The 12,892-nt window shown below is 35.4% G+C and overlaps 1 protein-coding gene across 1 annotated transcript in view; it reads left to right on the top strand.

The window, feature by feature from the left end:
- TRRAP (transformation/transcription domain associated protein) overlaps positions 1-12,892 on the top strand; it is an 85,661-nt gene that overhangs the window by 58,306 nt on the left and 14,463 nt on the right. Inside the window, 8 exon segments of the mRNA XM_030459744.1 lie at positions 843-1,038; positions 1,298-1,563; positions 2,234-2,334; positions 5,050-5,251; positions 6,370-6,534; positions 8,447-8,537; positions 9,983-10,182; positions 10,865-11,126. Coding sequence (XP_030315604.1) covers positions 843-1,038; positions 1,298-1,563; positions 2,234-2,334; positions 5,050-5,251; positions 6,370-6,534; positions 8,447-8,537; positions 9,983-10,182; positions 10,865-11,126 — 1,483 coding nt within the window.

Below are 12,892 nucleotides of genomic sequence, written 5' to 3'. Positions count from 1 at the left end.
CTCTCATTAATCTGAGGATAGTAGATGTCAGTGACAAAACATTGTAAACTAGAGTAACTTCTCAAAGTGAAGGTCCCTGCAGAGTATCTTAAGGGAATACTTTCAGGAGAACGTAGGTAGCATTTTCTGTACATGCAAGTTTCTATCAAGAAGTCAGATCATGACCAGGAAGTTTATACCAGTAAGTTATGTTACAAGTTTTGTTGTTATGGTCTTGAAAGTTAAAAATTCTAATTTCAATATTTTTACTTGATCCTTGTATTTAGCATTCTGTAAATATATTTGCTTGGGCTTTTCTATGACCAGGGTTGATGTAGTAAGTTCAGCCTTTATGCTAGAATTTAATTCTAACCTGTGGTATTATTTAGATGTGTGTGGAGAGAAGGATGGGGGTGAAGAGAGTCTGTAGATTCCAGTGAACTCTTTTTCCTTTGCTGTGGTGGTTCTTTTGTTGTTTTGTTTGTTTGTTCCATTCAGGGATAGTTTGTGAAAACATTTGCAGTTCAAAATAAAAGAAAGGATGAGAATTTTTATCTTAATACTATCAAAGAAAGACATTTCACAGTTTCCCAATATTAAACTTGGCAGCCAAACTCATAGTACTATTGGAAGAACACATTAAGCACAGATCAGTAATGCCTTTTTGTGACCAAGTAGTGTTAGGGCATTTAGGTTTTGTCAGAATGAGGTATGCGTGAAATCGACTGCTTAATACCTGTATTTCATCCCTGGAGTTTCATCCTTACTTGATCATCTAAAGGTGGCATCATTCATAGAGAGCTTTTTCTAACTGAAATTGCCCAGCTTATTGTCCTATCCTTTTTGATGTCTGTGTTTTCTAGGCAGCACAGCAAATAATTGAACTTCAGGAAGCAGCCCAAATAAATGCAGGATTGCAACCAACTAATCTGGGGAGGAACAACAGTTTACATGACATGAAGACTGTTGTAAAGACTTGGAGGAACAGGTTACCTATTGTGTCAGATGATTTATCCCATTGGAGCAGCATTTTCATGTGGAGACAGCATCATTACCAGGGTAAAACTGCCTGGTCCAGCATGCATTCATCATGTAATTTTCCAGACAACACATTGTTTGAAATAAGTTCTTTGTATTATTTTTTGTTTTCTTTAAACATACAGGAATATTTTTGCCTTTGACAAGTGTTGGATTTTATTCAGTTTCCACTTTAGTGTTTCATTATCTTAAGTCATCATTTCATATGTGTTGCTGTGTGAGATACTGCTGTATATATAATTTCATTTATAAAGGAAAACTTTCCATGTTTTATTTCTAGCCATTGTAACTGCATATGAAAATAGTTCTCAGCATGATCCTAGTTCCAATAATGCTATGTTGGGAGTTCATGCCTCTGCATCAGCAATTATCCAGTATGGAAAGATTGCTCGGAAACAAGGACTGGTCAACGTAGCTCTGGACATTCTGAGTCGCATCCATACAATTCCAACTGTGCCCATTGTGGATTGCTTTCAGAAGATCCGTCAGCAAGTTAAATGTTATCTTCAGCTGGCTGGAGTTATGGGCAAAAATGAGTGTATGCAGGTACAGTTGCTTTTTCTTTGATGTTGTTGTAACGTGGAGGAGGATTACAAGGGCCATCAGATACATTGATTTAGATGAACTACCTGTGTACAGAGCAGGGTCTGAATTTTCTTGGCATTGTTATACCATGCCTAGAGTGTTGTCTTAATGCTGTTAGTCAAATAGTTATTGTCCTCTTTGAACTGAATACTGTGAATATATTAAAAATTAGATCAATAAAAAGTGGGAGTATGTTTTTTGGGGTTTTGGTATTTTATTTATTTTTTCATCTTGCAAGATAGATGAATGGAAAATACTTGGAAAATTGTATTATGTGCAGTTGGAAGCAATGCCACTACTGCAAGACTAACTGAAGCTCTAAGTCAGTTTTCAGGCTGAGTGATGAGTGATGAGTGCTAGCCTACTGAACTGAAATTGTATGTGTTAAAAGGAAAGGAAAAAATGTGATTGTAGGCACCAGATAAATGTCTCCAATATCTAATATTTTTGCATGGGCCAGTGGAAACATAAAATTGTTGTCAGTCCAGACTTTTTAAAATGAAAATTCAATACCAGAAACTTGTTCTCTTTAAATTTCAAGAGAATATTTTGGATGGGTTTTTTTATTGCACTTTTGTTGTAATAAAAACTTCAGATTTTGAAGCTTTTCTCACCAAGGCTTATTTTACAGGGTCTTGAAGTTATTGAATCAACCAATTTGAAGTACTTCACCAAGGAGATGACTGCTGAGTTTTATGCACTGAAAGGAATGTTCTTGGCACAGATTAACAAGTAAGTATGTTGGCTGGAAGAGGCACTGGCATACATCTGAGAAAAATGCAGCTGAAAGTACTTGAGCAGGAAAGTTGTTCTATATGTTTATACCAGCCTAAATTTGCCACAACTGTGTAGGAAAGTCAAAGTGTACATGAGTTCCTTTGCAGTTAGAAGGTGTAATGGTTGCTCATATTTCCAAGTATTGCAGGAAAAGAACTAGTTAAAGGAAACACTGCACCAGTTGTTTTTAGAAAAAAAAATAGATTTTGAGGGGTGAGATGGGAAGAGGCAGGGCAAATAGGTTTGTCCAAAGCATTACAGCTTAACTTTTGCCCTGGTTCTGTGAGTAATTAGGCAAGCTGATGCCTAACTGATGTCTTAGTGTAGTTGACAAAAAGAGACTTATTTAATTATGTTCTTAATGTAAACATCACACATAAAACCAAAGAAATGAAATGTGCTGTCTATAATCTTATAGCTACTTAAACAAAATTAGCCTATCTCTTTGTTTCTCTCCTTTCTGTTTAAATTTTCATTGTATGGATCCCATTAATACCTGCAACTAGTCAAGACATAGGAAAATGTGTGATAGTATAGTTCAGAGTGCCTAGACAAATCTGGTGTGTCATGCCACATGGAAATGCTACACTTTTTGGATAAATCAATTGAAAAGATGAATGTAATGTGTGTTATAAATATATTGCATTGCAGCAATTAAACACCTAGCTGTAAGCCTTGCTGTCACACAACTACATTTTAATATTTTTGATTTATACTGACAGGCATCTTACTACTTTGAGGAAGATCTGTCTATTAATTCAGCAAACAAATATTTTAGTCTTAATTTTGTTCAGTGATGCCAAAAAAACCTTTCAGATTTCAACAACTTTTATTATGTACAATCTTTAACGTTAGTATTGCTCCATGTTACATATGGGTAGAATAATTCCTTTACCACTACAACGTGGACACTTAAAGAATGATATCCATCAGGTTTTAAGCTGTACCTTGCAACCTCACATAGCACTCAAGTCAGGAAATATTAATAACTTCTTCTGTGAATGTGAGAGAATTTTAAATATGTAGAATGTAATTCCTGCGATGGAAACTTCAATGGGATTTTTCTTATAATCATAAGGGAGCTTAGTTTCAGTTGAGATATAAAGGAAAGAAAGTGCATCTTCCCTTAATATATATTTTTTAATAATATTTTTTTTAAATTCATGCAGGTAGAGTAAAAGGCAGCTAAAACTGCCCCTGCTTGTTCTTTCAGGATAGAAGGGATAAAGGTTTCTGTTTAAAACCTGGCTCTGATGTGCTTACAATTTGTTAATCTTACCAAAAAACACACAGGCATTTTTTTCAGCACCACAGCTGAGGTCAGGAATTTAGGAAGGTTACAGTTAGGAGCAGTGACACTGTTGAATCTGAGGCTGTGACACGCTCATTACCTGTGTGTCAACTAAACTGGAAGTTAAAGGTCACCTCTGCTCTTGCATCTCCCTGTGCTGCCCATTTGCTGAGCAGGGTGATATAAAGCATTTTAAAAAAAATCATCTCAAGTGTCAAGAATGATGGATTGTTAGAAGGAGAGAATAAAAACCCAACTGAAAAGTCCCTATTTCATAAAGGGGATGCAGAGATACAAAGTCATCTATCAGGCTGGTGCTCTGGTACTGCACTTCAAAGCCTCTGTCTAGGGGGCAGAAAGACTCAGCAAGGATGTAACTTTTTCATGTAGCATGGAAACTAATGCATACTTCCACAGACAAATTTGCTTTCCTTTTAACAGGTTTGCCTCAATAATCAGTCATTTTAATTTATCAGTATAATACTCCAAACCAATACTTTAAAAATAAACAAATGCTTTACAATTTAAAAAAATTAGTCAAACAAGCTTTACATTACTTTTGGACGCTTTATTTCAGTGCTTACTTAGTAAGGAAGAGAAGCTCTTTCTAGTTATAAAGACTCTTGGTATGCTTTAAAAGTTTCTTAATTTTGGTTATGGGCAAGTGAGGCTTTTCATCCTTTATTCTTATGCCTGAAAGTTACATAGGTTTAAGGGCTTGGGTTGAGTTATGCCAAATCTTGAACTAGGAACACTTCAGGAAACCTAGAGAAGACTTTAAAAGCCTCAAACAAATAATCTTTTGATTCTCAAGAACTGTGTGGTTCATATGCCTTCACTTTTCCTGTTGAAAAGCACTTCTAAAGCTGAGGAGGATGAGGAAGCTGACTTTTCCACATATAACTGATGGTAAATTTTTTCAAGAAGAATTAAGTAAGATACAGTCTTCTAAAAGGTAGCTAACTTAGCAACTTCCCAATACTGCTCTTTCTTTTTTTGTGTTCAACACAGAGACACTTCTGTGTTTGCTCCTTCTATTCTTGTGTTATTATTTGTTCTTCTTTCTCCCAGTATCAGACTCTGTTCCTTGAATTACAATTGCAGTGCACTGGAAGATTTTTTTAGGTTTTTGTCAGGAAGTATCTGCAGATCTTAAACTATTCTGTAATTTTTTCCATTATTAAGCGTTTGCTTTCATAGCTGCTGAACTTTAAGGAAAGCTAAGGCAAAACATGCATGAGACCTTACTAAAGAATATAATTAATGGAAAAATATCAATGAGTATTTAGAAAATGAGTATGCTATCAGAAATCAAACTCTTACCTGATACAGTAACATTTTGTTGGTATAGATCTATATTCTCACTTGTCACAATGCAGGTCTGAAGAAGCAAACAAAGCTTTTTCTGCAGCCGTGCAAATGCATGATGTGCTGGTGAAAGCCTGGGCAATGTGGGGTGATTATCTGGAGAATATCTTTGTGAAAGAACGTCAGCTTCACCTGGGTGTGTCTGCTATCACTTGCTACCTGCATGCCTGTCGTCATCAGAATGAGAGCAAATCAAGAAAATATTTAGCAAAGGTAAGACCTAGATGGTTAGAAAAGAATTGGAGCTCCAACCCTTCAAAAATGGGATGAGTAATGTTCAATGATGACATTTGTGTAATAGGAGAAATATCAGTTATTGATAGAAAGCTTTCATTTAGACTGAAAGTCTGCATGTGGTTGCTGTTGGGTCATCGTATTTAACTCATCATGGTGTTTTCTACTTCACTGGCATTACCTGGGTTGTTATTTTAAAGTGTGGAACCTCTCTGTTGTAGAAGGGACAAATCACATTCATCATTTCTACTACATAATGTAGTGAAATAGCTGCAGGAAGGTGTCCCTTGGTGCTCTAAAATTAACATAATTTTATGTCTGTTTATTGTTTGGATAATTAATATTTTTACCTGAAAATTACATTTTATTCAAGATAGTTCTCTTCTGTAATTTTTTACTCTAATTCAACAATTTCAGCCCAAATTCTTTCCAATATGTATTTTTCAGTTTGGGGATATTTTCTTTAACCTATCTCATGAAAAAAATGTAAAAAATGAGAGCAGACCTTGGAAGACAATCTATTTAGAATGTGAAGCAAGCACAGAAAATATTAATTTAGATTAAAGGTGGCCTCTACAGCACTCGAAGTTTATTGTTCTCTCTGTCTGCTTGTATAACTATTACTGATTTTTAGTCAGTACTTAAATGTATTTGCATTTAAACTGAATTATAGAAAAAGTATCTTTAGGTGTGGACTGCAAAAATAACATAAAACAACAAAAAAGCCACTGAAGCTCTCTCTTCAAAGTTAATTTATTTGAATAGCATATTTTAGGTTCTATAAACATGCCTCATTTTTCACTCAACCAAAAAGCCAGAAACCTGAAGAATCTGTGGAATGTTATGATAATTGGCATTTTTCACTGTTTCACAACATGTATTATCCTTCAATTTAGTTTTTTAACTCCTTTAGATATTGCATCTGGGGGAAAAATGCCATTGGTCAGGCAGAATGAATGTGAGCTCTTATGTTCCAAGAGGCTTTGACACTTACAAGGACTTCACTATCATATTATAAAATATCCGTGGCTTTTTTCTGCATCATATGAGTGATGATAACTTAAGCCCTGAGATTTACTTTTGAAATTCTCTTCTAGGTTCTTTGGCTACTGAGTTTTGATGATGATAAGAACACCTTGGCAGATGCTGTAGACAAGTACTGTATTGGTGTCCCACCCATCCAGTGGCTGGCCTGGATTCCACAGCTGTTGACGTGCCTGGTTGGCTCAGAGGGCAAACTCCTTCTGAACCTCATCAGTCAGGTGCAGGAGAAAATCACTAATTCTTTATTGTCTGTAATCTTTTTTTTTAAGATGAGCCACAAATATTTTTCAAAGCAAATTAAGAAAATTCCAAGCTATAAAATGCTATTAGTTGCAATGGCTGCTGAGTTTAAAAAATGCTAATTTCTCTCGATAAGTGGAATAGTTTAAATTTCAGAGTGTTACTTAATGAGACTTAATCCAGAGAAATTGTGTGCCATATGTGCATTATATCTTTCCCTCTGGACTTTTGGGGAATATTATTATTTAGAAATATATAGTTAATTGCTTGTAACATAGAAATAAAGAATTGTTAGCTTTAGGGACTAAAGGGCAAACTATTTCATTACTGCTTTGTTTTTTGTTAGACTTGATTTTAAAAAACAAGGCTCTGTCTGTCAGAAAGCTTTACCAGTGCTTTGTAAAATTTTGCTTGAAGTTTAGCACAACAAATGATGAGACAAATAAGGATACGGTTTAGGGAGTTAGATGAAGAAACTTGCATCTTGGATTTTTGCCTCTGAACTGGCAGATATGGGTTTTGATTAATCTTGCTTTGGGATTTGAAGTTTTTACTGCCTGTGGCTGTCTGCTCTGAAGCAGAATCTCAGAATAGAACATACACCTATAGCAGTATCAAGGTGCTTCAAGCATGTCTGTAAACGAATGGATAATAAGGGACATGTTTCTGTTAATGTTCTCTTACTGCTCAGTGTGAACTGTGCTCAAAATTAAATTATACTTTGAAGAGACCACGTACCCAAATAGCTTAGGAAAGCAAATTAGCTAAGGCAAAATTTCTGATGTGTATGGCTTTGTATTGTCTTGCAACACCTGTGTGCTCATCTGTCATCTGACAGCAGAGAGAAAAAAGTTATTTCAGTGAGTTTTAGACACTTTGTTGAGATCTGTATAACATTTTTAGAAGTGAGTGCCTATTTTTAAGTCCTACTGTAGCTGGAGCTTAGGCCCATAAAAATGGCAAGATATTTTTGTTTGTCTTTCCTTTAATGCTTTAGGTCCACAGAAGGAATATAGAATAAAAAATTACAAAAAGTTGTTGTTTACTAATTTAAAATTTTTAATTTGCAGAAATGGTAGATTGTAAACCTTACAATTATTGTCAGATAATTTACTCTTGAATTAAAGAATGAAGCATATGCAGGTCATTAGTAATCTGCCATAAATACATTACTGAACAGTTAAATCCCATTGCAAAATTTCCACCATGTATTGCGCCCACTGGGATGGGGGAAAAATCTATGATTTATTAAAATTGTAGCTGGAGAAGCCTCTAATAATGTCTTAAGATCTGCTCTATCATGGTTTAGTGCTTAGACACATTGTTTCTTTCCCTTAATAGCTACTGAAACGTGCAGATTTTAAATGGGGTGTTGGATGTTAATATCTTTTTAGGTTTTGGGGTTTTTATGTAAGTCATAAAATCTTTATTATTTTTTTTCCTCTTGCATTAAGTGCCACAATTAGTTGGAGTAAAGCTGCTCTCTAATGGGCCTCCTTATCAGGCTCTCTGGGACTTGTGGCCTAGTTTAAAGAGTAACTGCTGTCATTATGTCTGTTTTGCTTCCATTATGTACATGAGTAAGATCTTTGAGCTGGCCCAGCTGGTTCTCTGGCATTACGCTGTTTTTAGGTTTATTAGGCAATATGGTCTGGAAGCCCTAATTAGGTAATACTTTACCAGTGTGTGCAGGGAGTTACCATTTCATCTTCTTTGGGTTTCTGTTGCTGAAAGATTCTTTAATTTTAGTTTTCCATAAGCAGTTATTTAAAACAGGGAGCTGATGGTAAGCGAGTTGCATTCATTAGCAGAGAGAGCATGTATGTATTGATCTGATCTGTGGTCAGTTTTCCTTAATAGAGAAATATGTATATGTGTATCTCCTAATAGGTGGGAAGGGTCTATCCCCAGGCTGTCTACTTCCCCATCAGGACTCTCTATTTGACCTTGAAGATAGAGCAACGAGAGCGCTACAAAAGTGGTGAGCTTGAAAATGGTCAAATTGTTTGTGCTCCTGGTAACTGCAGTATTGAGTTTCACCTGATTTTACTGGGGAAATAGAGTCTCTAGAAAATGACATATTTAGTAAGACAAAGGAAAAAAATTCTTTATAATCTTCACTTGCATTCTGTGAAGTTAGATCTACAGATGGCTTGAAATGGCTTGAATTTTCTTAGATAAAGTTCACCAAGAAGAATTTGACCTCCTTCATTCTTGTGTCACCCTGATTGTTGAGCAATGTATGTTCTTTGATGCATTTTTATCTTTTAAAATTGGTGGAGAGGTACAAAATTCAAACACAAAAGAGCATTATAGGTGTCCTAGTGTAATTTGGATTGGAGGTATAAATTATTCAGTTTCTTTTCAAAAAAGTCAAACTTTTAAAAACAATCTAGAAAAAGATAAGTTTATATAACTCAGATAAGCTAAACTGCTTTTTTTGAATAATCTATACTTTACCAACTCAATTCTTATGGTGAAGATTCAAGTAAAATGAGCATCTAACTTTGCACAAAATAGTATCAATTTTGACTTTGAAGAAATGTCTGGAAAGTGGGGAAAACACTGTACAACATTTTTTCTCCCAGTAATAAATTCTATTTAGAATTGTTGTGTTAAACAGTTCTACAGAATTTAGCTGTTCTCTTGTCCCATATAATTGCCTGGGAATCCCCAGAGAGCTCCTGGAGGAACTCTCCCTTCTGTTCTGTATTCTTTGTAACAAAGAGCATTGTTTAGTTCATTTTCTTTTTTACTTGGGCGTCAGTTCACTAAATTTCTGTATAAAATTTTGAAAGGCACTAATTAAATAATGTCTTATTCTTCTTTGGGTGCTCTTTTGGAAGAGGAGGTGCCACATTCCATAATACTTCACTATGTTTGTATCCAGTGACAGAGGTTTCTGTGCCAAATTCTCGATATTTCCACAGATGCATTTAGAAATAACAACTAGAATATTTTCCTGTAGGTTTTGCCACAACCTATTGGTCTGTCAGGGTGTTCAGTAAAGTAGTAGGGGATGATCATCTGTTAAAGGAAAAGTGTTAATCACTGTCTAAAGTAGCTGTAACTTGAGAGATCAGCTGTACTAAAAGATAAACTCTGAGAATTTTGCTGTGTAGGAATAGGAATGTTTATTCTTCAGTTATCTGTGAAAGATGTCCCCAAAGGAGAAGGGAGGAGCCCCCCCATAACTTAAACAACTGGGTCATAAATGCTGGAGCAGAGTCTTCTTTCTAAAAAGGAAATTTTCTTTCTAAAAAAGAAACTTGATCTCATTATCTGAAACTCACTAGGTAATACTTGAGTAATACTTATTGATTATCCAAAGCAAGTTCTTGGAACAATTTCTTTTTATTTCGTGCAGGTTTGTATCAAGTTTGTGAAAGGTAACTTTTTTTTTTTTCAACATTTTGCACTTTCCAGATTCTGGGCAACAACAGCCAAGTTCAATTGGAAATCAGTCCCACTCTGCCTCAGATCCTGGGCCAATCAGAGCCACTGCACCCATGTGGCGATGCAGCAGAATTATGCATATGCAGCGAGAATTGCATCCAACACTTTTGTCTTCTCTGGAAGGCATTGTAGATCAGATGGTCTGGTTCAGAGAGAATTGGCATGAAGAGGTATTTGGCTTTAATACACTTTCATATGAATGTATCATCTAAGGAAAGGTTAACTGCAAAATATTTATCTAGAATGATATGCCTGAACTGATGTATTTGTGGAACTCATATAGTTGAAGAACTGATTGTTCTGGTTGGAGTTTTAAGGAGCTTGGTTATTGCTGGAAGCAATACAGAGGTTTCCCAAAAGTATTAATTTGATTAATGGCTCTGTTGCTTGTAGTAACTGAAAGTTTATATTCTTGCACTAACTTCCACAGATACTAATTTCCTTCTAGATTTTGGTGGGCAGTGATTATTGTCCAAAGTTTGAATTACAGCAGAGAGCAGATGGACATAGCACTCCACTTTTATTATTTGCCTCTCAAAGTGTCAAGCTATTCTGTCTGTATGCCTAGAGCAGTGTTTATTTGAAGAACTATTTGTCATATTGCATCACTTTAATGTATCACAAAACATGACACGTAAAACTTAGCTTCTATTGAAGGCCCAGGGTGTAGTTTGTGATGCAGAATTTCCACTGCTCAGTTCTGTCATTCTGATTAACTCTTAGATACAATTTAAAATACAGTTTTAAATAAATGTTTCTGAGTGAATAACTTTACTACATAAAATGCAGTGTGGGAATAAATCAGAAGGCTTGATGTTCCTCACTATTTTTTTTTTGTTCTTTAATCCTTAGGTTCTAAGACAACTGCAGCAGGGCTTGGCGAAGTGCTATTCAGTTGCCTTTGAGAAAAGTGGAGCTGTTTCAGATGCCAAAATCACTCCTCATACACTAAATTTTGTGAAGAAGTTAGTCAGCACTTTTGGAGTAGGTCTTGAGAATGTCTCTAATGTGTCCACCATGTTTTCTAGTGCAGCATCAGAGTCACTAGCTAGGAGAGCACAGGCAACAGCTCAAGATCCCGTGTTCCAGAAATTAAAAGGACAATTTACAACAGGTAAATCTTAAATATTTTTTTTTCTAAAATTGTACTTCTAATCTCCAGAGGAATATCCCCCTGAAAGTTCAACCGTGAAGTCATTCTCCTTTTTTCTTCTTCCAATGTTTTTCCTGAGATAAAATATGGAAAACAGCACCTTTCTGTCATTCACCAGACCTGAAACAATTTGTGCAGTAATTGTAATAATTGTGCAATAATAAAAATAATTCAAGTGCAAAACAGACCTCAGCATAGAAAATGAATATATTGTATTGTTATTACGTAAGACTACCATCAAATCACATATGTGTTTAAAAATAAATTAGATTACCTCACTATAATATCTTAGCAATTTGCATAGAACTCCCTGCTATAGATGAGGAGATAAAATAATCTCTTATTGTAGCAGGATGAGCCTTACTTGCTCCTGAGGCTCAACGAGCTGCTGGCCTCTCCGTTGCCTTGCACAAGAGTGAGCTCTCTCTCTCTGTGGGTGTGTTCCACCTTTATTGGCCCCCTGGTAATAGGGGGCCTGCCCTAACCAGGCACAGGTGGACTCACATCCACTCTTTGGCAATTCGAGGCACCTGGTTTATCTTGTTTCTCTACATCTTATTTTAATGTGATGCCAGAACTTAATGAAGTATTTAATGAAATATTCCTAATATGCCAGAACCCCAAACTTACAATGTTAAGTGAAGTTTTTCAAAACAAGCTACCTCTGATGAGTAAGATTACTTCAGTGATTTATACAAATAAATTATAAATATCCTATTGCTCAAAGTTAAATCGTTTTTAGGTAAATTACAGCTAATAAAATTATACTTAAGGGATGTAGGTTTTTCCTTGATTTATTTTCTCTTTATCAATGGAGCTGAATGTTTTTAGTATTTGGTGTTGATTTAAAATTCTAAGAAAAGCTTGTGTACAGTAGAGAGTACTTGGTTTTGATATATTTGGTGAAAAATGTTAAGGCCATGCAGCTACATATGACAGAAAATGACACTGATTGGCATCAGTGTTGCAAATTGCCAGGATGTTGAGGTTTGCATAGGTTCTTATAGCAACTAAATCAAACTAAATAAAGGTAATGGTAGGATTAGGTGAAGATGAATAGTTAAAAATAGGTGATGGTTTTTTAACAGAAAAATTCAAACTTATTATTTGTTTAAAACTGGAAAGAGAGAATTTTTCTGAAGACCTGTTTTTTCATCTTTTCCTGAATCTACTTTTCTCTTTACTTCACTGGGACTTGGACTTAGCTGATGCTGGCATGAGGTTCAATTCTATCATCTTAGATGGTTAGTTTTTTTCTTAAAAACATACCCTTTCCATATCCATATCAAACTGGTTCCACTGCAGAGGTGAACCTTGCAGTGGAAAGTTACTCTTGTATTTCAAAGTTACATAAAGTTGCTTTAACTTAAATTTGTTGGAGGTCAACACAGCTGCTGAGCATTTACAGAGTTTGACAAGAAGACTTGTGCTGTTTTTTCAGCATTTTACTGATAGTTTTATGAAAATAAGTAAACTGATGGGAATCTTGTGGAAGTAACTTGGTCGTAGATATGATCTATATGTCTCGTGCACACTGCATATGGCATGATGTCCTCTTTGAGGCACAACAGTTGCATAAGAGCAGAAAATGAAAGTCCTGAACCAAATGATTACATTTTTAATGGATGAAGTGTTCTAAGGAGGGAAATAGAAGTAGCAAAACATTGTGTGTCGTTAATGAGTATTGAGGAAATATAGAAGGGAAAAAAAATCATAACTGGGAAGCG

This window comes from Calypte anna, chromosome 14 (assembly GCF_003957555.1).
Source record: "Calypte anna isolate BGI_N300 chromosome 14, bCalAnn1_v1.p, whole genome shotgun sequence".
NCBI classification, from domain to species: domain Eukaryota; kingdom Metazoa; phylum Chordata; class Aves; order Apodiformes; family Trochilidae; genus Calypte; species Calypte anna.
This window is presented reverse-complemented; position numbering and strand designations above follow the sequence as displayed.